A 26,957-nucleotide genomic window follows, 5' to 3' on the forward strand; every position below is an offset into this window, starting at 1 on the left:
TAAGAAAGGAATTATGCTTCACTTATGTTTAACATGCCAACTAACAGGTATATGCTTATGCACTGGAAATGCAAGCTCAAGAAAGTTGTTTTTCTTATCATGACTGTGTGGCCCCTGCCAGGATGACCTCACGGGTGGGCAGGGACCCTCATGGGTGGTTCCATTTTGAAACCCCTGTGCCAGACTGGGATCTGGTGTGTAGCGAGTGCTCCAAAGATGGATGCTGAGTGAATACATGTAGGTAAAATACTACTTCCTACTTCCTAAGGGGACTCAAGGGGGTGGGATACGGGTACCGGATGGGGTCACGGCTCCCAGACTACAGAGGGCCACTGTCGCAGGGGGTAGAGCCTTTGGAGAAGCAACTGGGGTTGCTGGGGTCTCCCGCCTCTGGTTTGTTCCCCCCTCTCTTCCGCGGCTTCCGCTTGGATGAGACAGTGGTCTCTAGAAGTCCAAGATGACCTGAGGAAATGACTCATGGTCATGACTTTGGCAAAGTGGACCATGTATGTGCAGGAATAAGCCCTGGGCACTCCAGAGCCAAAACACAGCTCAGTGTGCGCGAGCCAAGGGAGGCCAGAGGGCAGACTTCCTGCCCTGTGCCACGAGCAAGAGCTGAGCGCCTTCCCCCACAAGCATGACCTGGAACCTACTCTTTTCCCAACCTTCTCCTTCTAAGTTATCCACAGAAACAGCAGCTTTTAAATTCCACAATACATTTTATTTAGGGAAGCAACATACAGCTATAGGTATTTCAGAGTACAGCAGAGTGTAAAGACAAACACAGAAGACCCCTGGGACACGGCTGGCCCTGGACACTGGATCTCATTGGAACCAGCCAGGTTTGTCTCGACTCCGGGAGGTGCAGAATCAAGTCTGTGGCTGCCCCTGGCACCCTGGCCACCTCCACAGGCATTCATTCGGCGGGCGAGCGTTTTATGCCGGTCTCATCTCTACTCTTCATCTGTTTGATGCTGTGACAGGGACTGCTGTGCTGAGCACACAAGGGGGACAGGAAACAAGCCCTGCCCACAGGGTGCACAACCTTTCGGTGAGGCTGAGAAGCGAGGAGTCTGCAGTCTTGTGTGGCCAGTGTTACCAAAGGCGCGCTCGCAAGCTCAGCGTGGAGTGGGCCCACGGGACAGCACCGACCTGGCTTTAGGGTGGCCGACGCGGTGTGTCAGCCAGGCGAGGGGAGACTGCTCTTCTCTTCTGACCTGTCTCTCCTCCTCTGAGAACGTCCCACTGTCCGCTCCACCCACAAGCCACTTCTCTGCACTGCTCACTCACTCCAGGCGGCTGGCTCAGTGAGGCTGGAGCTCTCCTCCCCGCATCTCTGACTCTGCCGGGCAGAGTGGCGGCCTAGCGTCTCGGCTGGGAGACAGGCGGCTCTCTGGTGGCTCAGCCCTCCTCCAGCACAACTGGAGGCGGGTGGTTGTAGCAGGTGGAAAGGGTCTAGGACATGGAGAAAGCATACCCACGAGGCTGCAGCCTGGCCCAGAGCACTGAGAATACTTTCTATTCACTAAGACAAAAAGTCAAACCAGAGAACAGTTCTATTAACAGCACAACTGTTTGAAAGCCAGAAACACACAAACACGTATTTCCCCGCACTCCAACCACGAGGCAGTAAGCCCCGCCCGGGCTCAGTCGAAGGCGATGCGGCAGCTGCGCTCCTGCTCCTTGCGCCGGCCCTCGCACACCTTGGTCACCTCCTCCACCTTCCTCTGCAGCAGCGCCGAGCTCTGGTCGATCCACTGCAGCGAGTCCATGTGCGCGTTGAGGATCTTGCAGATCTGCTGCAGCGGGTCGCTGGTGTCGGCCGGGCCCCCCGATGTGTTCAAGTGCTCGATGATGTCCTTGAGGTCCTGGGCCATGCGCTTGAGCTGCGCGTCGATGTTCTCGGCCAGCTTGTAGGTCTTCTCGCGCTCCTCGTCTGCGTGCTGCAGGTGCACCGTGCCGCTCTGCTCCTTGACCGACTCCTCCAGCGGGCTCAGCAGGTCCTCCAGCTCCTTCTGCTGCGACAGGATGAAGTCGAGCTCCTGGTCCAGCCGCTTCTGGTCCAGCTTCACCTTCTCCACCTCGCGGTGGAGGCTGGTGATCCTCTCGCCGTTCTCGATCAGCGTGCGGTCCCAGGCGTTGACCTGCGTGGCCTGCTGCAGGAAGTGCCGTTCCTGGTCTTCCAGCTCCAGGCTCCACTTGTTGATGAGACTCTCCAGCTGGGCGTAGGTCAGCGCAGCGCTGCCGGATCCCCCGGCAGCCACGCTGGGACCGCTGGGCGCACTCCCGGAGGCCGCTGTGTTGCTGGGGATCCCGGCCGGAGTCAGGGGCTTTATGTTCAGGGAGAAGCCAGTGGTGCTGGTGCTGGTGGTGGTGGTGGTGGTGGTGGTGGTGGTGGTGGTTGTCGCCGTGGAGGTGGTGGAAGCTGCTCCAGGGGCCTTCAGGCTGAAGCCCAGTGTCCCCGCTCCTGCTGTCCCCGTGGTGGTCGCTGGGGTGCCAAGGGAGAGCCCGGTGGCGGCGGACGACGTGGGAGCAGTAGCCAGCGAGGTGAAGAGCGAGGGCCCGGCGCTGGCGGTGGTGGTGGTGGCGGCGGGAGTGGGCGCGGCTGGCTGTGCGGCTCCTGCTCCAGTGGCCGCTGGAGCGGCCGCAGTGAAGGGCAGCCCGCTGAGGGCTGGGGACTGGGCCGGGCCCCCCATGGAGCCTATGTTGAAGCCAGAGGTCCCAGTCTGGGATGCGCTCCCAGCCGTGAACGAGAAGCCCCCGGAAGTCGATGTGGTGGGCGGGGCGGCAGATGCTGCGGTGGAGCCAAACACAAAGCCGCCGGGTGCCGCGCCCTGGGCGGAGGTGCTGGTGCTGGCGCTGGAGACGGCACTGCTGAGCGTGCTGCCCCCGAGCCCGAAGCCGCCGGGCTGGGCCGGGGCTGGGGCCGTGCTGCCCAGGCTCAGCTTCGGGGTGTTGCTCCCTAAGGAAAATCCGGTGGCTCCTGCTGCAGGCGTCGTGGTCCCGAAGCTGAAGGCCGGGGTCTGTGTGGCGGGAGTCTGGGTGCTGAGTGAGAACAGGCTGGTGGCAGGGGTGCTGGCAGCCGACTGGGAGGGAGTCCCAAAGCTAAACCCACCAGTACCGGACGTGGAGAAAGAAAAGCCCGTGGCAGGCGTGGTCGTTGCGGTCTTTGTGGTGCCAAATGTGAACCCTCCTGTGGAGGCCCCAGTGCCTCCAAAATTAAACCCGCTCATGGCTCCAGACTCTGGGGGCAGCAGCTACTCCGGCTCCAAAGCAAATCCACCGGTGTCTGCAACCTTGGGAAGATTTGCAAAGCAGAGGAAGTGACATGATCAGACGGCACATCTGGAAAAACCACCTCAGCGGCCTGATGGAGCTCAGTCTGCAGGGAGGTAGGCCTCAAGTCTGATAAGCGGCCTCCCACTCCTCTTCCTGCTGTGGAACCTAACCAGGCCCTGCTGAACTAGGAAAGATGGGCAAGGACGTAAGGCCCCCGCCCTGGGGGGTCTAGCAGAGTCAGTACCAGCAGGAGGCCCACTGCTTGTGGCAGGGGAGGCTGAAGAGGTGCTTTTCTCCCTGCTGACTGCACATGGGTGAGGGGCAGGCTGACTTGGCACCACCCCAAGAGTCCCTCTGGACCTCAGAGACAGGCCCCGGGAAGCTGAGTTACGACAGGGCCTTGGGTGCCAAAGGCTCCCTCTGGGCACACCCCGAGCCGGTTTAGGAGGAGAGAGAGCACGCGGGCGCAGTGCTCAGAGCACCTGGTGCTTGGCCGCAGGGACTGGTTTCAAGGGGCCGTGGAAACTCAGGCTGGCCAAGAGACCGCCCCACCTGCAGGTGCAGGGCACGGAGGATGAGCATCGGGGGACAGTGAGCGCCGCCAGAGAGAGCAGAGAGGAGAGCAGGAAAGGGCAGAGAGTGAGAGAGCCGCCAGAAACCGTGGTCCTGCTCAGCAACCCCACCTGGTCTTCATTAGAAGCTCGGGGAGCCAGCACATCCCTGTTCAGTGAAAGGTGACCGCTTTTTATCTGAAAAAGCCCTGAGCAAAGCTATCTGGTAGCTGCAGAGTCAAAGGTGACTTGGAGAAGAAAGAGTTGGAGGGCGTCCTGGGTAGAGGCATTTTCAGGGAAGTGATCACAGGCTAAGCACTGCCTGCTGGCGGGCTGCTCACGTAAATGACATCTCACTGCTGTCTGGAGGTGGAGATGGTGTCCCCACGTCCAAGATGAGGAAACTGGGACTCAGGGGGCTGTGGTGATCTACTAGGAGCTGAGCCCAGGCCACAGGCCCAATCCACCAAGCGCCCCGTCCAGCGCTGGCACCAATTACGGGGTCAACTGGGCATCAGATATAAGGCAAGCTCTGCATCCTACCGATACAGCCTCTTAACTATACTCAAGAAACGCTGGGAATGACAACAGAGAGGAGCAGAACACAGATTCACTACAGCAGTGTGATCTCTGCTATGGAAAAACACAGCTACCCTCAACAAGGAGGGCTGGAAAGAAATACACCGAGATGCAGGACTACACGCGGATGACCTCCCTGCTAATCTGCAGTAGCTTCCAAGTGCTCATTCCTGCCTGTACAGTAAACATAACTGATAAGCTAGGGTTCTGAAAACAATCCTCGAGTGTAAATCCACGCTGAAGAACCAGCGAACCTGTGCAGCCGGGTTCTAGAATCACAATATGAGCGGGACAGACGGGGTGAATTACACCACCTCCCCCAGGCTGGCACTCAGCCACATCTGGTCTTGGTTGTGGGGCGGCGCTGGATCCCAGCGGCTGTGCTGAAGGCAGCAGGGGAGCCAGCGCGTGGACGTTACACCAACACCAGGACCAAACATGGCCCTCCAAAGACACGCAGGCCCCGCCGCCCGGAGCCTGGGGCCAACGACCCTAAGTGGCAGAAGGAATTCTCAGACGTGACTAAGGATCTTGAAATGCGGAGGCAGAGACAGGACTAGAGAAGAGACCACCAGAAGGTGGAAGCGGAGGCTGGAGTAACGTGCCTTGAACTTGGGAGACAGAGGACGGCGCCACAGGCCAAGCAGTGCAGGTGGCCTTTACAAGCCGGAAAAGCCAAGGAAACGGCTCTCCCCTGCAGTCTCTAAAAGGAACCAGCCTTCCTTGATTTCAGCCCAGTGAGACCGATTCTGGACCCTGATCTCAACTTCAAAAGAATGAAGGTGCATCGTTTCAAGCCGCTAAGTTTGTGATATCTGTTGAGAGCAGTACAGGAAATGAAGACAGCTGGGGAGCAAAAGTGCCTGATGGGTACGGGGGGGAGCCCCGTGACTCTGGAGGACCCTGAGACCCAGCGCCCTCGTCAGGAAAGTGGAGTGGCTGCTGCGGGCCTGGAGCGTGGCCAAGTCAGGAGGGTGCGGTGCTCAAGGCCACGGTCCCCATGCAGACACACGCCGCACTGTCACCTCTGGAAGCCAGGGAGCAAGGGAGGGAGCCCTGAGGGTCTGTGAATCCAACCCAGCTGGGATGTTCTCAGGAAAAGACTGTGGTGGTAGCTGGCCTTGAGTCTAATGTGAACTCACGGTCGGCTACCACTGCCCTGCGGAGCCCTGGGCTATGTGACCCATTCCCGGTTGAGACAAGCGTGGTCCGGGGGCGGCTGGCTCGGGCTCCGACAGCACCCCGCCCCCCAAGCCAGCCAATTTCACACCCATCCTACAAGGAGGTCGGATGATGACCCCGGGGCACAGATCGGGGAGGGCAGGCTCAGACAGAAGCAACCTGCAATTCCACCCCGAGGCGGGCACTAGCCAACCCTCGCACCCCGCACTGTAAAGCTCTCATTTCTCCTTCATCATGTGGGCCTCTGGTCATGGGCCAGCAGCCCTGCTCAGGAGCATGGCCACTATTCTGCACCCCAGCTTCTGCTCAATCCCTCACATGCTCTTGTTTTCATCTAAAAGCAGCTGCAAGACAGCTCCTTGTTTTCAGGCACGAAGTTGGGTTCCTTGTTTTGGGCACAAAGAGACCCTGGCCCAGTTCACTGCAGACCCATCTTGAGCCAGGTCTGTTACCAGCCAGTGGACAGAAGTGCCTGGACAGCCACATGGCTCAATCCGCAACAGCGCACTCAAGAGAGCTTTTGCTATTAATAAGCTGCAGCTAAAATTTTTCCGAAAAGCATTTATAGAAAGTTTTCACTTTTTATATGATTAAGAAACCACAAAGAAAACGATCTCCCCCACCCGCCCCCGCCCCGGTGTCTTGTCTGGTTTAACGGTTCACTGTTTATTAAATACCTCCTCTCCTTCCAACACCTCGGATGCCACGGACCCAGGAAGAGTGGTGAACGCATCCTGACGCAGTTAGTCCTGGGTGTTACTGCTCACTTACCACTGACCCCCAGAACGCTGGGAGTTTCTCACAGATGTGGTGAAACATAGCAGAAAACCCTTTGCCCTTTACGAGGGCTTTTCCAGTGTTACCAAAGGGGTGAGCTTTCCTAAAAGAGAAGTGGATGCTGTTCGGGGGGAAGTGATGCTGTTCTTGGGAAGAGGGGCAGGTGGCCTGGGCCGGATGCTCAGCCTGGGCAGCCAAGGCCGCAGCGGGTTCTCTAGCCCATGGGGCTGCCTCGAGGCCATCGAGGGTGAGACTGGCAGAGCTGCCCCCGCACACTTGCCCTTGCTTTCCACGCCACACCCAGGTGCCTGCAGTCCCGAGTCTGGGACCCCCACGCACAGGCGCGGCCAGCCCCGGCTTCAAGGACGCGGTTCTGTGCCGTCACTGCCACCTTCGCTCAGATCCACCAACCTGCCCTCTGTGGTTAGTTCCTCAGCCTCTCCAAGCCCGAGCTCCATCTACTTTATTCACCCCAGCACTTACTCGGCCCTACCCTACGTACAGCGACAACACAGCAAAACGCAGTCCAGCCCCGAGGACAGGGGCCACCGAGAGCACACTAGAGGGATAGGCGAGCAGCTCCTCTGCACAGACACCGCTCGGGGCCCTGGAAATACGGCTGTGGACGAGACAGGAGTCTCTCTCACATCTCAGCAGGGAAGTACTTGGGGTGTCAGACGAGGCTCAGCGTCCTGGAGGAAAGACCGGGTGGGCTGGGGCAGCGGGGTGCCAGCGCAGGGGCGAGGGGGCGGCCAGAGGAGCCAGAACAAGCCCCAGCGTGGAACCAGGGTGGCTGGAGCAGGCGGCACTGTTCTGAGCCCTGGGCTCCCCTTTCCTTAGATACTCAGAACAGGGGTGTCTGTCTGAGAATGAATACGAGGGGAGGGAAGACCTCAGCCTTGGACGAAAGGGAAGATTAACCCTAATCTCAGAACCTGGGACCTCGCGTGGCAACAAGGACGTCACGGATATGATTAAGGATCCCAAGCGGGCAGACGACCCTGGATTATCTGCGTGAGCTTTTGATGTGATCACGAGGGCTCTGAATGGAATCGGGAGGCAGAAGAGGCGAGCCAGAGGGACTATGAACCTGGAAAGACATTCCGAGAGCCACTACGCTGCTGCTCTGGAGCTGGAGGACGGGGCCACGAGCCAAGGAGAGCAGGTAGCCTCCACGAGCTGTAAAAGGCACAACCCAGACTCTCCCCTGAGCCCACACAAGGAACAGAGCCCTGGGCACCCCCTTCAGGCTTCTGACTTCCCGAACTGCAAGGAAATATTTATGTTATCTTAAACTGCTAAGTTTGCGGTAATGTGTAACAACAGCAACAAGAACTTAACACAAGAGTGGGGGACCAAGAAGGTGAAGGGCAGGGCTTGGTAAAGGTAAGTGAACGGGAAACCCATCCGGGCGCGGGGGTAAGGACAGCTGTGATTCTGAAAGCCTGGACATCCTCTGCCACAGGGCGACTTCCTGGATGTGGACGTGTGAGACACCCACGTATGACAGGGTGGTCTGGAGCACCGAGGGGGCTCGTGGAGTGACAGGGTCAGCCCCACGGGGCAGGATGTCCCTGTGTCGCTCACAGGGTGCCACCTGTGTGAGCAGGACCGGCCAGGAGCGCTAGGGGGCAGCACACCGAACCTTCCTGGATGGGAGACAGGCTCAGGGAGGTCACACAGCAGCAAACAGGAGTTCCCGGAAGAGAGCTGAGCTTCTAGGGCAGGAGGTGAGCATGTGTCAGAAATCAGTGTTAGATGGGCAGTGGGGTGCTCATGCAGATGCATGGCCGAGGGAGTGATGCACCTCCAGGCCGCCGGCTGGGGTCAAGGGCCGGTCACCCACCCGCAGCAGAGCCGGGAGGACCCTGCTTCCTGCCCGACCCCCGCAGCCCTTCACCTGTCACCTCAGAAGCTTGAGTGACCCTCCCAGAGCAAGGCTTTTCCACCAGGCAGGGGCAGCTGCCTCCCCCCAGGCCGCCTCCCCCTTTCCTAACAAACTCTTCTTCACTCAGGGCAGCAGGCCTGCAGCGGTCTCAACACGTCCAGCCCGCGCTCTTCTGTCAGCGCCTGGCAGGACAGAGCCCAGCACCGAGAAGTGGGCGCTGCAGCCTGTCGTTCCGAGCGCTTGCTCCTCCACTCCCAGCCCTGGGATCTTAGTTTTAAGTTCATCTCCCAGGGTCTCAGTTTCCTCATCTGAAAAAACAGGATGACGGCTCCAGAATCATATGGTCCCTGGGAAGATGAAACAGTCGGCGATCTGTGTCAAGCGCTTAGCATTGTGCCCGGTGCCTTCTTGGGGCCCAGGAAACAACCTATCATTGCAGTTAATAATACTGCAGCTGCGGGAAGCGACCCAGCAGCCGCTCCCGGCATCCCGCCCACGGCCACCTGGTGGTGCTGCCCACAGCACTGAGCCCAGCCCGGCCCAGGCAGGACAGGCAGCTTCAGCGCCCACTGCGCTTTCCCTGCAGAATTAGCTCTTCATTTAAGACTTGGAGGAAGTGCAGCCATGGGCTCAGAGAGACCAGAGGAGGGGAGGAGAGAGGGGAAAGAGAGGGGATCGGACACCAGTGGTCATCAGCCGGGCTGGTACCTCTGCGGTGTGAGTGCAGGGACGCCCTGCCTGACCCCACCACACCTCCCCTGGGCTGTCTCACCACAGGCCAGGCCCAAGCCCACGAACTCCTGTTTCTTAAATCTCTCTTGAATCAGATCCCCTCTCTCCCTTGAGTCAAAGAAAACCCCTCTAAACCTCAGAGGATAGATAAGCCCAGAGAGCCTGCCCTACAAGAATGGAAATCAGCTGATCGGGGCGAGCCGCCTGCTACCCGGACCTCAGCCAGGGCAGAGCTCGGATGTTCCAGGTTCCAGAGAAGCAAGACGGGCTGCAGGGCCTGACCAGAGCGCGGGGTGAAGCCACGGGAGAGGCCTCGAAGGGACAGGAAGACTCATCCAGGCTGAGGGGGGCGGGGGCAGACAGCACCAGGGGCCAGGCAGGAGCTGCTGGGGACCCGGGCCACTCCGCCTGGCTCTTACCCAACCGCCTTGCCCCGTAGGACCAGCCAATCCCAGGGGCTGGAAACAGACCCCCGCTCCCAGGCAGTCAGAGGCCCTTCCTCCGCCACAGCACGAGGCGTCCCCACAGGGAGACAGGACAGAGACCTGGGAGAGGCGGTTTCCAGCTGCCCTCTCACCTCCTCAGGCGGCCCGCTCTGGTCCTGATTTCCGCGGGCCTGCGCCTCCTTGTGGAAGGCACCCTGGAGGCCTCTCGCCTTCCCAGGCATCAGACAAACAGGAGGCGGGCCGGCCTGCCTGCGGGGGGTGGGGAGGAGGGTCTGTGGGAAGCCTGGCCCCTGTCCTGCCGCCACGCCCCACTCACATGAACAGATCCCCAAAAGCTCCTGCACACCAACCCCCCAGGAGGCCTGCTCACACGTGTTCTGCTTGTGGGTGTTTTTAAAAACAAAAATTACATACTTTTTATGAATAGTTTGCTCACATGGTTCTATGTTCAAAAGGTACAAGAGGGGTCTCTGTGGTCCCCCCTCACCCCCACAGCTACCTCTCTTCCCTGGAGACAAGCTTTTGGGTTTCTCAGGCCTCTTTCTAGAGATTTTTGACACATTTAAGCAAATGCAGTTTGCACTCTCTCCCACTGTACACACAAGGCTGCATGAGCCAGGAGCACTCTTTTTTGTACTGACAATATTTTAGAGGTCATTTTAAGCAGGCTTATCATCCTCACCAGGGCTTCCAAGGTGGCACAGTGGTAAAGAATCCACCTGCCATAGCAGAAGACACAGGTTCGATCCCTGGGTCGGGAAGATACCCTGGAGAAAGGAATGCCTATCCACTCCAGTATTCCTGGAGAACTCCATGGACAGAGGAGCCTGGTGGGCAGCAGTCCATGGGGCTGCAAACAGTCACACACAACTGAGCACACACACGTATCATCCTCACTAGATGGAGGAGGAAGCGCTCTCAGAAACCCCTTAGCCTCCTGCCTCTTGAACTGCCTCCAGCTGGTACAAAAATGCTTCTTGGACCCAGAGGTTCTCAGCTATCTGGCTTCTCCCTTGCTTCCCTGGAAAACAGCCTCTCTACCCCAAGTAATCACCTCACCACTAATGAGCAATTACACTCTCCTTCTCACTTCTCACTCCTGAGGCCCAAACTTGCACCAGAAGGAGCTCAGGTGGTGGGAAACGGCAAATTTCCCTACAGAGAAAACAAATCAGGTTAGACGACTGGAAAAGTCAGGAAACAGCCAGAGGGGTAGATTTTAAGATTCTAGAAACACTCTTAATATAACAGGACAAGACAAGATCTTGTTCTTGCACTGAAAGATTTTTCTCCCTCCACCTAACTGCATTCCACATTTAAACTTCAATGGATCAATACACCAGTCCCTTCTTTAAAATCTTGTTTTGGCCATCACCGACAAAGCCAAGAGTCCCCTGATCACTATCTGTCACCCCGGTCCCCATGCCTGTGAAGTACTCAGGTGGAGAGCTGTCATGGATCTCTTATCTACATACACTTGCACACGTGTTCACAGCCAGGGCAAATAATCTTACTCACACGTTTTCTCTACTCCCAAGGGATCATACTGTGTGTGTTACTCCACAATTTGTAGTTTTCAACAGGTTTTCCATTCCTTACAGCTGCTGTAAACCAGCAAGCTAGAAGCAACGATAGATAAAATGTGGTGTGACTAGACCACATTCACCCATACCTCTAACGATGGGCAAGCGAGTTCCAGAAAAACATCTACTTCTGCTTTATTTACTACGCCAAAACCTTTGACTGTGTGGATCACAACAAACTGTGGAAAATTCTTCAAGAGATGGGAATACCAGACCACCTGACCTGCCTCCTGAGAAATCTGTATGCAGGTCAGGAAGCAATAGTTAGACTTGGACATGGAACAACAGACTGGTTTCAAATCGGGAAAGGAGTACATCAAGGCTACATATTGTCACCCTGCTTATTTAACATATTTGCAGAGTACATCATGAGAAATGCTGGGCTGGATGAAGCACAAGCTAGAATCAAGATTGCTGGGAGAAATATCAATAACCTCAGATATGCAGATGACACCACCTTTATGGCAAAAAGCAAAGAACTAAAGAGTCTCTTGATGAAAGTGAAAGAGGAGAGTGAAAAAGTTGGCTTAAAGCTCAACATTCAGAAAACGAAGATCATGGCATCTGGTCCCATCACTTCATGGAAAATAGATGGGGAAACAGTGACAGACTTTATTTTCTTGGGCTCCAAAATCACTGCAGATGGTGACTGCAGCCATGAAATTAAAAGACACTTGCTCCTTGGAAGAAAAGCTATGACTAACCTAGACAGCATATTAAAAAGCAAAGACATTACTTTGTTGACAAAGGTCCATCTAGTCAAAGCTATGGTTTTTCCAGTAGTCATGTATGGATGTGATAGTTGGACTGTGAAGAAGGCTGAGTGCCGAAGAATTGATGCTTTTCAACTGTGGTGTTGGAGAAGACTCTTGAGAGTCCCTTGGACTCCAAGGAGATCCAACCAGTCAATCCTAAAGGAAATCAGTCCTGAATATTCACTGGAAGGACTGATGCTAAAGCTGAAACCCCAATACTTTGGTCACCTGATGTGAAGAACTGACTCATTGCTGACCCTGATGCTGAGAAAGATTGAAGGCAGGAAGGAGGAAAAGGGGATGACAGAGGATGAGATGGATGGATGGCATCACTGACTAAATGGACACGAGTTTGAGTGAGCAGCGTGAGTTGGTGATGGACAGGCAGGCCTGGCGTGCTGCAGTCCATGGGGTCGCAAAGAGTCGGGTATAACTGAGCGACTGAACTGAACTACTGATGGGCATTTAGGACGCTTCTGGTTTTTCTTTACTATAAACAGTACTGCAACAAGCACATGCAGTCATGCTTTCTCAGGCACAGGCGCACACACTTTTCCAGGGCAGATCCCAGAAGAGCTACTGGCATCTTGGTTTTACTAGGGACAGCCAAACTACTCCCCAGCCTGCCTGTATCTGCTTTATTCTAACTGGCAGTGCCTGAGACGACCATTTCCCTACAACCTGTCAGCACCCGAAGTTAGGAGAGTTCTGCAATCTGATGTACCAATTCCATTTATTAAAAAATACTGATAAACGCACCAGCCATTCAGTGCTGTTATGTGCCACGTGTGTGGATAATCCACAAACACACCTCATTCATTCAGTCAACAAACATCCACTGAGACTTGGGACAAGACAGGCCTTGAACTGGGCAAACAAAAGACAATATGGCATGGCCACCTGTCCGTAAAACCCCAGAGTGTTATAAATGTGATGAAGGAAAAGCCACCAGAAATGAAAACAGGTATTCACACAAAAACCTGTGCGCAAATGTTCTCAGCAGCATTACTCCCAAATGGCCAAAAGGTGCCCATGCGCCAACCTCTAAGTGCCCTTTGCCCCCATCATGCCACTCCGGTCCCACAAGCCTTCCTGCTGCTCCTCACACATGCCGAGAGCACTCCTGCCCCAGGGCTTTTGCACCTGCTGTTCTCGCTCCGTGGAACACTCTCCCAACGGCCGCATGGCTTACTCCCTTACCTCCTTCAGGTCTTTGCTACAATGTAAAATGTCACCTGCTCAGTGACGTCTCCCTTGGCCATCCTTAGGAACCCAGCACCACCTGAAATACGACACATTCCATTTACAGATCTCGTCTGTTGTTTGTCTCCCCATCGGAAGAGGGCAGGAAGGGCAGGATTTGGGGCTATGCTCTCCACTGCTGTACCCCAAGGTCTGGGACAGCTGCAGGCCCCTGCAGGCACTCCGCAAACGCTTGTTGATCGAGTAAACAGGCCCAGGTTGCTCTGTCCCAGGTACCATGCCAAGTGCTCTTCATGTACGGATCGGTTTAGTTCTACGATGTTCCTACCGTGGGGTCGGTACCATTAGCATCTCCTTTCTAGAGTTAAGACACCTACTCAGTGTCAACATAAATGTCAAAGTCAGGGTCAAACAAGGTCCCGGCCCTCAAATAATTCAGAGCTTACTGAGGGTAACGAACAATTAGATTATTGGATGGCACGGCAGACACCATGCAAGGTCTTTGGTGAGAACCTACTAGAAGCTCAGGGGAGGGGCAAGGACACTGTCCCAGGGAAGGAAAGGATGTTTAAATCTGTTTTGAAGGATGCGGAGGAGTTAGGGTGAGAAGAGGTTAGGTCACTAGCTCATTCCAGGCCAAAGCTCAGACAGGCAAGGGTCTGCTGCCTTGAGGAACAGCAGAAAATGCCCTGTGTCAAAACCACGGGACGCCAAAGAAGGCACACAAATGGCTGGTAAGCACAGGGAGAGCATCCTTAGCCACTGGGAAATGCAAATCAAAACCACGAGATGCCAGCTCACAGCTGCCACTAGGATGCCAATAATAAAGAAGGTGGGTAACAGCAAGCGTGGTGAGGATGGCGCAGTCTGAACCCTCATTCATCACCAGTGGGGATGTACGACAGGGCAGCCACTTTGGAAAACAGTCTGGCAGTTCCTTAAACATACAGTTATCCTATGATCCGACAGTTACACTCCTAGACCTCTCCCAAGAGAAATAAAAACATACATCCATACAAAACTAGTACACAAATATTCTGTAACAGCAACAAGTAAAAACAACCCAAATGACCATCAATTGATGAGTGGATAAAATGAAATATTATACAGCCCTTAGAAACCCTATTGATATATGCTACAAAATGGATGAACCTAGAAAACTAGACTCCTACTGTATGATCCGATTCACACAAAATGTCCATTACAGGCGTTATCTACAGAGACAGAAAACAGACAAGAGGCTGCCTAGGGATGGGCGCGTGGGGAGTGCCTGCCAAGAGGCATGAGGTTTCTTTCTGGAGGGATAAAAAATGTTCCAAAATTACATTGTGGTAATAGGCTCACAACTCTGAATGTACTAAAACCCACTGCATTTGTACAGTTTAATAAGTGGATGTGAATTACGCACTATTTCAATAAAGCCATTAAACAAGCCAACCAAGCATGGGGTGCCAGGGAGGGGCTGGGCAGAGATGCTTCTCAAGGCGGGACTGTGCTTTCTTCTGGGGATGGGTGAAGCTGGCTGAGAACAGGCTGGGGAGGCGACTGGAGCCTAAAAGCTCCAGTCAGCTGAGGCCAGCAGGGGGCTCCAGCGGAAACACAGCCTGGAGCAGAGAGACCACCCAGACAAGACTCGGAGTGGCAGACTTGCCAGGGCTGGGGCTTTATGGGCCCCACAGGTGGACACGTGTGTGTATGCAGCTAGACAGAAATCCACGGCCCTGTGCGGCCCCCGCCCAGCCTCTCTCCTGCAACCAAGACCCGCGTCCCAGGGGAGAGGCAGTTGCCATGGAGAGGGTTTCTCCGGGAACCAGGTAAAAACCACCAGAGGTGAGGGGCGGGGTGGCTGTGACTCTGAGATTAGAACCCAGCACAGCCCCTACCTGTCCCTGGCTAGCAGTCGCCGCACCAACACTGCTGGACATTTATCCTGTGCCTCGACTGTAGCGCTTCACCGGTACTGTCATGCGTCTGTGCTGAGTCGCGTCCCGTCCTCTGGCAACCCCATGGACTGTACCCGCCAGGCTCCCTTGTCCACAGGATTTCCTCCTCCAGGGGATCTTCCTGACTTAGGGACCGAATCCACGTCTCCGGCACTGGCAGGTGGATTCTTTAGCACTCAGTCACCTGGGAAACCTTTGCCTGTACTGACTACAACCCAAAGAGCGGGACCACCAGCGTTTCCATCTCACAGATGGGCCAACAGGAGTGGAGAGAACTTCAGTAACTCGCCCAGAGTCACCCAGGCGGCAGCACTGACTGGGGCCGTCTGGCCCCAGAGCTGAACCGGGGCCTCAGGAGCCTCTCCAGAGGGGCCTTTCCCACCACCACGCAAAGCCCCCTTGTATGCTACGCCTAGTACCCCTTCCTGTTCCCTGATGACATCCCAGGCCATCTCATCACCTTCCAGACTAGTTCAGTGGTTCGGTTCACTCTCGAATTCAGTTCAGTGCTGTCCACTTCCCCCACTGCAAGCTAGACACCTAGAGACCCGGAGGGAAGGGGGGCCTCAGCTGCTCTTTTCTGGCACCCGTTCCCCGCCCCGGAGCCTGCTCCTGCTCTGGGTGGGGCTGGGCTGGAGGAAGGGGACAAAGGGCTCTTGAACAAACCTAACAGGTCTGTGGTCCAGGGCCCTGCTGGCCCGCAAATATCCCCACGGGTCTGTGAGGGGGGTGCCTGTGAGGTTTCCCCGCTGAGCTCCCCTGCCCCTCCCCGTGACCAGCCATCCGGCGCTGCTGGCTGCCTTCATCTCAGCCTCGTTCCTTTGCTCTGAGCTAGAGGACCCCAGGGGTACGTGCACCCAGGGCAGGGGTACAGGCTGCCCCCACTCCCGGCCCCACTGGGCAGGACAAGCCTATCTGCTGAGAGGGAGAGCAGCTCTGACAGCCGCCCGGTGCTCTCCTGCTGGGCACAAACAGCTCCACGGACGCACCGGGCAAGGCCACGCGGGCCGCGGATCACGGCGCAGCTCAACACAGACCAGAACACAAACGCTGTCCAAAGCACAAAAATGACCAACCACCGCCCTCCTGACTCAGAGCTGACAGCCGCTTCTTCACTCAGCACAGCACTGGCTCCACGGATAACCGACGCTGGCCACAGACGCCCCTGCTCCCTGCTGGCCTCTGATCCAGAGCGAAACCCGCCTCCCTGAACCCTCCCCAGTCACTCAGCCCAGCCCAGCCCCTTCCTGAGATGCCCCATGGGCCCCCAAGTTGGGCACCCCCAACTGCAACAAGCAGGAAACCCAAATTAACTACCCGCGTCCGTGGTGGCATCTGGTTGGGGGTATGGACGGCTGACGGAGGCCCCCAACCCTCTCAGACGACTCTTAGAGACCCCTTTCCCTGCTCCCCACGACTTTACACAGGACCCGGCAGCGTCTGAGCAAGGCTGGCCCCCTTTCAGTCTGGGTCAGGCTGGCAGGTGGTAGTGACCCTGCCTTGAGGAATTCTGGGGTTTTTTTGTTCTCTGCCCTGGCAGAGGAGGACATATTTTTGGGGTGTGTGACGGGGCAACTCTGCACGCAGACATCAGGGAGGTCCCTTGGCCCCCCCTCTCCACACTCGTAGTTCGCTGGGGTTTCTGTGAATGACTCACCAACCTTTTAAAACTTGGACCTCGTGGAAAGGTCTAGTTTTCTCTATTCTATAAAGCCGGAAGCTCCGCACCGCCAGGCTGGCACGTGTGCCTGCGGGGCTGGCGTCGTCCGAGGCCCTTTTGCACTCTCGGGTCTTCCGCCCTGCTCCGCTGATGCGGCACACGGGTGCGCGGGGCCCTGCTTAAGGGCACACAGGGAGGAGCGAGTGTCCCGAGGGCCAGGGTACTGTGTTGCCAACTACCTTGTTTGCCCTGTCCAGTCTCTGCATGCATGTGAAGGAGGGGCACCCCAGGGCTGGCAGCCTGCATCTCTCAGATGAGGAAACTGAGGCTCTGAGAGGGAGGAGTGGTGGGATGGATACGTCCCCATCTTAATCCTTAGCATCTGTATGTTACCCTATATGGTCAAAGGGATTTCACAGATGTTACATTCAGGATCTTGAGGTGAAGACACTATCCTGGATTACTAGGGTGTGCCCCAGAGTGCTCACAAGGGCCCAAAGGCAAGGAAATGGATTCTCCCCTAGAGCCTTGAGAACAGGAGTCCCCAGCCCCCGGGCCATGGACTTGTACCAGGCCGCACAGCAGGAGATGAGGGGCTGTTCTCCACGAAACCCGTCCCCGGTGCCAAGAAGATCTGGGATCACTGTACCAGAAAGTCCCTTTTAGACCGCCGGCCTCCAGAACAGAAACAGAATCAATGTGTGTTGTCTGAAGCCACTAAGAGAAGGGGCTCTGGCGGACTCTGAGCCACAGGGCACGTGGCAGACCCGTGCTGTGTGTCTGGCCCCTGCACTGCCCTTCCCCAGCTGAACTGGCCTTGGCCTTCTGGTCCTTGTTTGCCAGGACGCCCACTCCCAACCCTTGCTCCTGGCCTGCGTGATCTAGACAGCTGCCCAACGCCTCTTCAGGGAACACAGAATTGATTTCCCCAGTTTCTGTGCCTCAGCAACTCATTTTAAAAAGGAACTGATGGTGGCTCAGTAGTAAAGAATCCGCCTGCTGATGCAGGAGCCACGGGTTCAGTCCCTGGTCCAGGAAGATCCCATATGCCCCGGAGCAACTTGGCCCACTTGCCCCAATTACTGAGCCCACACGCCCCAGAGCCTGTGCTCAACGAGAGAAGCCACTGCAACGAGAAACCCATACCCTGCAATGAAGAGCAACGCCCCCACCACTGCAGCTAGAGAAAAGCCCGCACAGCAACAAGGCCCAGCAAAGCCAAAAACAGAACCGACGCAGGATGTTCCTGGTGGTCCAGTGGTGGGGACTCTGCTCCCGTCGCAGGGGGGTGGAGCATGGGTTCAATCCCCGGTTGGGGAACTGAGAGCCTGTATGCTTCGCGGCGCAGCCAGGAAAAAAGTTCTGATGCTTTGTGAGGCCATAGAAGGCTGGGGGCTGTGTGGAACAGTTCCTGGGAATGAGGAGGTCCTGACTTACCCTCTAAGTGCTCAGGGAAACGGTCAGGCACACAAACATCTGCTTTCGAGGAGCTCCCAAAGCAGAACGAAGTGTGGTAGGAACAGGAAGAGAAACGACCACGGGCTGGCCGTAAGTGCTGGGCTCTACCTACAGCATTTCACACAACCCTCTCAGCATCCAAGCCTTGGAGAGAAATAATGCTCATACTTAGGCAGGCAGGCCCAGTTCTAGGAATTTTGCATACATTTACATATGTAATCCTCACAATAAGCCTATCAGGTGGGTCATCTTATCCCCATTTTATGTCACACAGAGAGAAGATGCCACCTGCTGAGGGTCAAAGAAGTGGAGCTGGGGCGTGAACCTAGCAGGCTGGCTCCAGAGACAATGCTCTGAGCCACCTTTCCCTTGATCAAAAGGCCAAGGAGCCACCGGGGCCACTTCCAAGAAGGCAGCGGAGGCCCAGCAGTCAGGGCCACGGTGGCACCCTGAGCAGGATCAGGTGATGTGGGCGTGGGGCTGAAACCTGGGTCCATCTGATGGAAACCCGGTGCCTCTTCCATCACACCAGGCTGTCACCGTGACTGGGAAAGCAGTGGGCTCTGCGACAGAACAGGCAAGGAGGGCCTCCTTTGGCGCAGGGGGCTTGGAGGGGGCAGGTGGCAACCAACAGAACTTGGCACTAGTGAGCAGCAGCAGACTTGAGGTGAAGGTCCCGGTCCAACAACCTCCCAGTAGGCTATGTCCCGAGCTGGGGTCAGGGACCCCCCACGTCTGAGCGGAGACAGGCTCTCCCTGGGGCCTGCAGGCCCTTGGAAGGTGTGTGGCAGGGCAGGGCTCTAACCAGCAGTGTGGCCCTGCACAATCCCTCTCGCCTCCCCGGGCCTCTGCCTTGCCCCCTGCAAGCCCCACGGGTCAGCCTCTGTGATCTGAGCCCCTTCTTGGCATTGAGCCTGATTCCCAGCGTTCTGCACAGGCTCTCCTTCCTCCTGCCTAATCCCCTCCCTTACTGGACTGGGGCGTCTCCCCAATCCAGGGCTTCGCTAACTGTTGCCAGGTGTGCAGCCGGCCCCCAGAGAACCACCCCCCCACTCCCCCTCCCCATCAAAGAGCCGGGGTGACGCAACCTGCCTGCAACCGCCGCCTCACTCACCAAGCCTGGCTCCTCCGCAATGAAAAAGAGTCCCCAGCAGCCCCACCCAGGCTCCCAGCCTCAGCCCAGGAGCTGAAGGGCGCACAGGGAGCGGGCAGCTGGACCCCGAATACTTGGCCAAACTCGGGGAGCCGGAGTCATCTGAGTCCCGGAGGGACCAAGGATCCAGATCAGGGGTGGGTGTGGGGAGAGGGCGCAGAGTGCCAAGACCTGGGCTCCCAGGCACCACCCATGACCCGCTGCCCAGAAGTTGGGATAGGCTGGGAAGGGCTAGGAGTTCAGTGTGCTTGCTGGCGACCGCTCTGCAGAACTGAGTCAGGCTGTGTGGGCGGGGTGATTGGCACCAGGACTCAATTCTGTGGGACCCAGCTGAAGAGAGAAAGAGGCACACGGGGCAGGGACCGCGGCGCGCCCAGGGTCTTCTCAGCACTGCAAGCAACTGGTAGCAAGAATTCCATACTAAGTTCATTCTCAAGTTATTAACTGTCTAACCTGACCATCCTCTCAAAACCCCATAGTCCCAATCTATGCTGCTGCTGCTGCTAAGTCGCTTCAGTCGTGTCCCACTCTGTGCGACGGTACGGACAGCAGCCCACCAAGCTCCTCCATCCACAGGATTCTCTAGGCAAGAATACTGGAGTGGGTGGCCATTTCCTTCTCCAAGTCCCAGTCTATGAGACAAAACCAAAGAGGAACAGTTCACAGAATACCTAACCTGCACTCTTCAAAAATATCAAAGTCACAGGTGACAAAAGTCTGAAAAGCCTCCACAGACCAGAGGTTGCTGAGGAGACATGAAAACTAAGTGTAACCCGGCTTCCTGGGGGGAAGATAGGGTGGGCGAGGGGGTAGGTCACAGAAACAGACTGACATTGCCTCCCGAGTTGTGACAAACACCAGTATAATACAAGATGCCCACGGGAAGCAGGGAGGCTGTGTGAGGGGTTCCCCGGGAACTCTCTGTATTGTCTTTGCAGCTTTGTAGTCAATCTAGTTATTCCAAAACAAAAAGTTAAAGAAAAATACTCTACCTAGTCCACCAGTTATAATCTAGAAGACTGGGGGATGACTGTGCCCCCACTGCCAGCAGCCTGTCCAATGGTCCCCCCTAATCCCACACGCTAGTACTCAACACTGAGGAGTGGCAGTCAGTCCTTACTTTAAAGACCTTTAGAAGCACTACTGCTGGGCACTAGAGATAAACCATATCCACCTTAATAGTAACAATGAATCCCTTATGTAACACCTTACTCTGTGCCAGGCACTAGTCCAAGGGCACCTGACCTGGATCAATTCATTTAATCCTCAATACTAAAAAATAGGTACTGTCAATGGCCACATACATTGGCCATCAGCATGTTTCTACTAACTCAACTCCATATTTGATTCTAGAACTATTAAGGAAAGCAAGGCACTTGGAAGGGAAATTGCCAGTAAGCTAGTTAAGTGGGGTGTAGTCAGGGGTTGAATCCAACAACTTGGCTCCAGAGTCTGTGCTCTTAACCGTTACTCTGTTGCCTCAGTAAAAAACAGCCCCTATAGGGCAAGAGCTCAAATACTGGCAGAGTGGATAAAGTGAAGGGAATGTGGTCAGATCCCAAGAAGGACTTCCAGTATGCAAGAGTAGCCTGTATTAGGGATGCAATATACAATAAACCTCATTAATACCACCATATGTTGTGTATGAAAGCTGTTACAAGAGTAAATCCTAAGAGTTCTCATCACAAGGAAAACAGGATGTATTTCTTTCTATTTCTTCAGCTTTCTATCTGTAGGAGATAATGTTCACTACACTTACTAATCAATTTATGAGGTATGTTCAATCAAATCACTATGCTGTACGCCTTAAGCTTACCCAGTGCTACATGTCAATCATAGCCCAATAAATCTGGAAGGAAAAAAAAAAAAAGAGCATCTGAACTTAGAGGAAGAAAAAAAAGCCTGTCTTCATTCTCAGATAACTCTGAAGATCAAGGTCCCTTGTCTTCTCAGGATCTTGATTCAGTCTCATAAGCACCAGGAAAAGCTCAACTCCAGGTGTAATGTCCTGCTGTGGACGAACGGAGGATGGGTTTCTGCAGCACAGGAAAGACCCACAACCACTTGGGCTGGGAGGGTCCAGCCTACCGGGAGGGGATGGTTAGGAAGTCCCATCTCTTTGAGCAATGGATTACAGATCTTCCTATTTCTGGCAGACCTGCACGATTGATGGTGGGGTCGGGGGAGCTGAGGTAGAGGACAGTCTGAAAGGGAGCTTAGGTGGAGGGTATGGACAAAAGAAGGAACCAACTGACCTGAAAGGAATGCTGAGGATAAGCGTTGAGGGTAGGTGGGCAGGAGACAGAGAAAAGATAACAAGCCTGAGGGTGATAACTGACTCGCTGCACCAAGATGGGGCCGAGCGTCCATGTTATGAATGGGAAAGGGGGGGGATGGCTGGGAATTACCTTGGAGGAGGTAAAAGAGACACAAGGATGACCTTTTAGCAAGTGTTGGATGGTCTAGCGTCTGGGGTTCCTGCCAGGGGGGTCGGAAGGGGTGACACCGAGCCCCAGGGTTCCTTCCTACTCACAGTAAGAGGTTGAGAGAGCATGTACGAAGTGGGATCTCAGTTTCACAGGCAACGACTCATTTGATTCTGACAAATGACCCCACCAGGTACAACTGATTATTCTCCGCGTTTTACAGATAGTCTCCTGTCTAGGCTGCTAGAGAATTCAGGTCTTTTGCCCAAGGCCACCTTCGCCGGCCTGGGATTTGACTGGAGCGCGCTCTGTGACTCACGCCAGGTTCTAAGCCACAGGAAAGGTTCTCAGAGTGGGACGGCAGTTGAAGGATGAGGAGAGTAGCATGTGGCTGGCCGGAAATTCGCGAAGCAGGGGAAAGCAAAGGAGAAATGAACCGGCCGGAGTCTCGGGGAAGACGGATTATCGAGTCACCAGAATCAGAGGGAGCAGAGGGCCGGAACCCAGAGTCAGAGAGAAGGGAGGGTCGGAACCCCCGGAGTCGGGAGAAAAGCGGGGCTAGATCCACGAGTAAGAGGAAGGAGAGGCCTGGACCCCCGGGATCGAAAGCCGGGATCAGATCCCCGAGGGCAGGGGTGCAGGCCCGCCTCCGCGTTGGGGCCACGTGGGGCGGGGCGCGGAAGGATCCGCGCAGGCCGTGCTGCGCCGCCCGCGGTATATCTGTGTCCAGTCCCCGGGGCCACCTCATTCCCCATCCTCAGATCACGGTCTCTCCTCACTCTACCGCCACGCCGCCTCTGCCCGCATACCCCCGGCCATGGCTCTGTAGCCGCGACCCCTCTGTGCCCCCGGCCAGTCTCCGCGCTCACCGCGCCTGCGCTCTCCGCTCCTGCCGTCTCCCTTCAGCCGAGGCCGCCGCCGCCTCTCCTTTGCGCAGCCATGGAGTGAGTAACCGCTCGCCCCTCCCTCTCCAACCGCCTTTCCCGCCCTTTCGAAGCTCGCGGCCCTCGCGACCGAGCCCGGGGGGGTGGGGAGACTGAGGAATCACGGTCGCGCAGGCGCAGAAGAGGGAAGACGAGCGTTCTCGCGCGACGGAGCATGCGCACTCGGGCGGGTGCGTTCTTCCGGACAATTGGTGTTTAAAGAGGATAGCCACGTGCGTGTGCGCCTGCGCACTAGTTCCCAGACGCGGTGGCTTCCCCACACCCCCGCCCTGACTGTCTGCGAGCAATTGCTCATGCGCAGCTGCCCACCTGAGGCTGTATTTTTTGCTCTAAGGGCGGGCATTAAGCAGCAGCACATGCTCACTGGCCCCCAGGAGGGCGGTGGCTACGGCACCGCTCGGGAGATGGCGCATGCGCTGTAGCCTTCAACGAGAGAGCCGCCTCCCACTTTGCTCAGGCGCCGAGCTTATCTTCCCTCCCTTTCATTCAGGCGCCTGCTGGGGCGGGGACTGGTTTAGATTGACAGGGGAGAAGGCGGGGATTAGAAACGACCTGTAGAGGGGAAGGAGCTAGGATAAGAGGCGTCTCCGAGGACGGGGTTGGGGGCGGGGTTACCCATTGTGGAAGGGGCGGGGCTGACGAAACCTTTTGCTGAGGGAGGTGGGGTTTCTGCCTGAGAAAGAGGCGGGGCCTCTGGGGAATCATCGGGGAGGGGTGGAGCTAAAATGTACCGTGGGGGCGGGACTTTGAGAGAGAGTGGCGATCAGCCCCAAAATTTAAAGGGAGAACTGCGATTTGAACGGATAACTTTGACGACCGGGCGGGAAAAGGGGGAATTCCCATGGGAACAGATTTGAGTTGGAATCTAGGGAGGGTGTGGGGCCTAAAAGCTATATTTTAGAGGAAGAGATGTAACTGGAAGAAAATTCCCCAGGGATTGAGTGTGGGTTGTTTTTTTTTTTTTTTTTTTTTAAATGAAAGGGAATATTTGGGGTGAGTGGGAAGGACTTTAAGGAAATTCCCCTGGGAGACCATTAGGTTTCTGTTTTGGAAGGATTGGGTCTTGGGAATTCTGAGAAATAAGCCAAATGTAAAGAGAATTCCCTTGGGAGTGGGTGGGGCTCAGATACAGGAAAAGGACAGGTTTAGAATTCTGAAAGGATGAGGAGTCCTGGGACTCTGGGGAGGTGGCTTGATTTCCCTGTGGCTTTGGCAATAGTAGGTGAGGCTGATCCTGACCCACTCACATTTTTGTCACACTTGTAGGTCCTCCATTTTTGCCTTAGTGCCTGTCTTCGCCCAGCTGAGCAACCTCCAGAGCCTCCTCCCAGCTGTTGGTGCAGCCTCTTCCATTGCCATCGGTGCCCAGCGCCCCTGCTGCAGCCATGTCACTCCTGGCGACCCTGGGGCTGGAGCTGGACAGGACCCTGCTCCCAGCTAGCGGGCTGGGCTGGCTCGTAGACTATGGGAAACTCCCCCTGGCCCCTGCCCCCCTGGGCCCCTATGAGGTCCTTGGGGGAGCCCTGGAGGGCGGGCTTCCAGGGGGGGGAGAGCCCCTGGCAGGTAAGAGTAGGTGAAGAATGGAGGTGGGGTGAGCTGGGGGGAGAGGGAGAAGAAAGAATTCATTCATCTGATAAATATTTTTTAATGAGTACCTGTAATAGGGCTTCCCCAATGGCTCAGCAGGTCAAGAATCCACCTGCAATTCGAGGGACACAGGAGACATAGGTTCAATCCCTGGGTTGGGAAAAAAGCCTGGAGGAGGAAGTGGCAACCCACTCCAGCCTGGAGAATCCCATGGATAGAGGAGCCTGGTAGGCTACAGTATATGGGGTCACAAAAAGTTGGACATGGCTTGAAAAGTTGAACAACTAAGTAACGACAACAGCATAATATGTCAGGCACTGTTTTAGGGGATACAGCTGGGAACAAGACTGACATGATCCTTGCCTCCTTGGAGCTCACACTCTACTGGGAAGACATGCAGGAGACAAATTAAATGATGTATGGGAATAAGTGGGAAACACTTAGCTGAGTTTAAAAATGGCAATGAGAAAAAAAAATAAAAATGACAACGAGGACACGTTTGGCGGGGGGAGCCAAGAAACCCTCTCCAAGCCAGTAACATTTTGGCTGAGACCTAAGGAATGATAAGGAACAACCCATAAAAAGACCCAAAGGAAGAGCTTTTCAGGTGCAGGAAACAGCACAGGCAGAGCCCCTGAAGCAGGAAGTATTTTATTCATTGCGTGCTTGGGTGCTAAGTCGCCAGATCGTGGCTATGGACTCTAGCCCACCAGGCTCCTCTCTCTGTGCATGGTATTCTCCAGGCGAGAATACGAGTGGGTTGCCATGCCCTCCTCCAGGAGATACTCATGACCCAGGGATCAAACTTGCATCTCTTACATTTCCTGCATTGGCAGGTGGGTTCTTAACTTCTAGCACCACCTGGGAAGCCCATTTTATTCACTGGTGGTGATTTAGTCGCTAAGTTGTGTCTGACTCTTGCGACCGCATGAACTGTAGCCCACCAGGCTCCTCTGTCCATTGGATTTTCCAGGCAAGAATACTGGAGCAGGTTGCCATTTCCTCCTCCAGGGGATCTTCCCGACCCAGGAATGAAACCTGGGTCTCCTGCATTGCAGGCAGATTCTTTACCAACTGAGCTATGAGGGAAGTGTATCCCAAATGCTTGGCACATAGTGGGGTTTCAATAATTAAAGATGAAACAGGGTGTGTTTACATGTGATCTAGTTTGCCATTTATAATAAACTAGAGAGTAAATCAAGAAACCAGAGATGCAGGGTAATCAGTAAGGAGGATGTTGGAACAGTTGAAGAAATGGCTGGTTGACTGTTTTCTCATTTGGGTCATTGATGGTTGGTTAACGGGTTGGTTAGATGTTTGGTTTATTGGTTGGTTGGTTGGCTGGTCTGTTGACTGGTTTGATGATTTGTTGATTGGTTGGTTGGCTGGCTGGTGGTTTAACTCAATGAATGTGATGAATGAGGTGGGCATGAGTGAGATCTGGTTGGGTGGAGGATTAGGAAATCAAGGAGCTTTCTGTCCTGCAATCCTCCAGGAGACGGCTTCTCTGACTGGATGACCGAACGGGTCGACTTTACAGCCCTGCTCCCTCTGGAGCCCCCCTTGCCCTCAGGTGCCCTCCCCCCACCTTCCCCACCCCCACCTGACCTGGAAGCTATGGCCTCCCTGCTCAAGAAGGAGCTGGAGCAGATGGAAGACTACTTCCTCGATGCCCCTCTGCTCCCACCATCCTCCCCACCTCTGCCGCCACTGCCGCCGCCGCCGCCGCCGCCGGCACCGGCATGTTCCCTCCCTCTCCCCCTCCCCCTGCCCACCTTTGACCTCCCCCAGCCCCCTTCCCTGGACACCCTCGACTTGCTGGCCATCTACTGCCGCAGTGAGGCTGGGCAGGGGGACTCGGGATTGGCGCCCCCGCCCCAACCTCCGCAAGCCCCGCCCCCACCCCGCCCCGCCCCCTACCCAAGTCCTGCTGCCAGCCGAGGGGACCGCAAGCAGAAGAAGCGAGACCAGAACAAGTCCGCGGCTCTGAGGTACCGCCAGAGGAAGCGTGCAGAGGGCGAGGCCCTGGAGGGCGAGTGCCAGGGGCTGGAGGCGCGGAACCGGGAGTTGAGGGAGAGGGCGGAGTCGGTGGAGCGGGAGATCCAGTACGTCAAGGATCTGCTCATCGAAGTGTACAAGGCTCGCAGCCAGAGGACCAGAAACAGCTAGCCCGGCGAGGGCTTCGGGCTGTAGGGGGCGCTGGTCTTCGGCTCCGGGGCGGAGGGGGGAGGGTCCCCAATCCTCCTCCTGCCTCCAGCTTCCTTCCAAACCCTCCCTCCCCGTCTTCTCCTTCTCTTCCCCCCTCCCCTTTTATTCTTGCCTCCCCTTCCCACCCCCCAGAATCATGAAATGTTTGGCATGAGTCAGCATTTACAACCCTTCAAGTAACATCTGAGGAACAGAGGCCCATGAGGAATTTGGGAGGCAGGGGAGAGCTTGGAAACCCCGTCTCAAGCAGGGAAGTGAGCCCAGGAAGCCCTGCAGAACATCTGTGCAAAGGAGAACAGGGAAGCCATCTGGAGACCAAGTCAGGGAGGGCTCAAAGAAAGGTGCCCAAGGGATGAGCAAAACAAACCAAGTGGCCTTGGGAACTACATTTGGAGGTGGAACCAAGAGGTAGCTGACTTGGCAGAGCAGGTGCATGTTTGGGGGGTGTGGGGGAGAGGCCGTAATGGGTGATGGGGTGTACATTTTAGCTCCGGGAGGAAATCAGTGCTTTGTGAAGGTGTTGGGGGAGGTGCGGGAGGGCAGGGACTGATCCTTTTGGAAGGGGGCTCTGTGAGTGGAAATAAAAGGAAGAATTGCCTCTGA

At 55.8% G+C, this 26,957-nt stretch overlaps 2 protein-coding genes across 3 annotated transcripts; one reads left to right on the top strand and one right to left on the bottom strand.

Annotated features, from left to right (window-relative positions):
- Positions 1-699: 699 nt before the first annotated feature.
- Positions 700-22,565, bottom strand: NUP62 (nucleoporin 62). 2 transcript variants are annotated; one of them, XM_015100657.3, is made up of 2 exons: positions 22,485-22,565; positions 700-3,296 (listed from the first exon to the last, which is right to left on the bottom strand). In XM_015100657.3, exon 2 carries the CDS (start codon positions 3,231-3,233, stop codon positions 1,647-1,649), a length of 1,587 nt encoding a protein of 528 aa, XP_014956143.2. In that variant the 5' UTR covers positions 3,234-3,296; positions 22,485-22,565; the 3' UTR covers positions 700-1,646. The 2 variants fall into 2 exon arrangements, with proteins under 2 accessions (XP_014956143.2, XP_042088271.1); XM_042232337.1 differs by having other exon boundaries at positions 19,151-22,565.
- Positions 22,362-26,957, top strand: ATF5 (activating transcription factor 5). Its single transcript, XM_027978654.2, has 3 exons — positions 22,362-22,559; positions 23,826-24,122; positions 25,642-26,957. Exons 2-3 carry the CDS (start codon positions 23,945-23,947, stop codon positions 26,313-26,315), a joined length of 852 nt encoding a protein of 283 aa, XP_027834455.1. The 5' UTR covers positions 22,362-22,559; positions 23,826-23,944; the 3' UTR covers positions 26,316-26,957.

The sequence above is a fragment of the Ovis aries genome, chromosome 14 (genome assembly GCF_016772045.2).
Source record: "Ovis aries strain OAR_USU_Benz2616 breed Rambouillet chromosome 14, ARS-UI_Ramb_v3.0, whole genome shotgun sequence".
Lineage (NCBI taxonomy): Eukaryota > Metazoa > Chordata > Mammalia > Artiodactyla > Bovidae > Ovis > Ovis aries.

What these genes read in the sequence shown, in the direction of transcription:
- NUP62 (XM_015100657.3), bottom strand. Translation starts at nt 3,233, where the DNA reads ATGAGCGGGTTTAATTTTGGAGGCACTGGGGCCTCCACAGGAGGGTTC.
- ATF5 (XM_027978654.2), top strand. Translation starts at nt 23,945, where the DNA reads ATGTCACTCCTGGCGACCCTGGGGCTGGAGCTGGACAGGACCCTGCTC. An exon ending in GGGGGGAGAGCCCCTGGCAG is followed by an intron (nt 24,123 to 25,641) that starts GTAAGAGTAGGT and finishes GCAATCCTCCAG; the next exon opens with GAGACGGCTTCTCTGACTGG.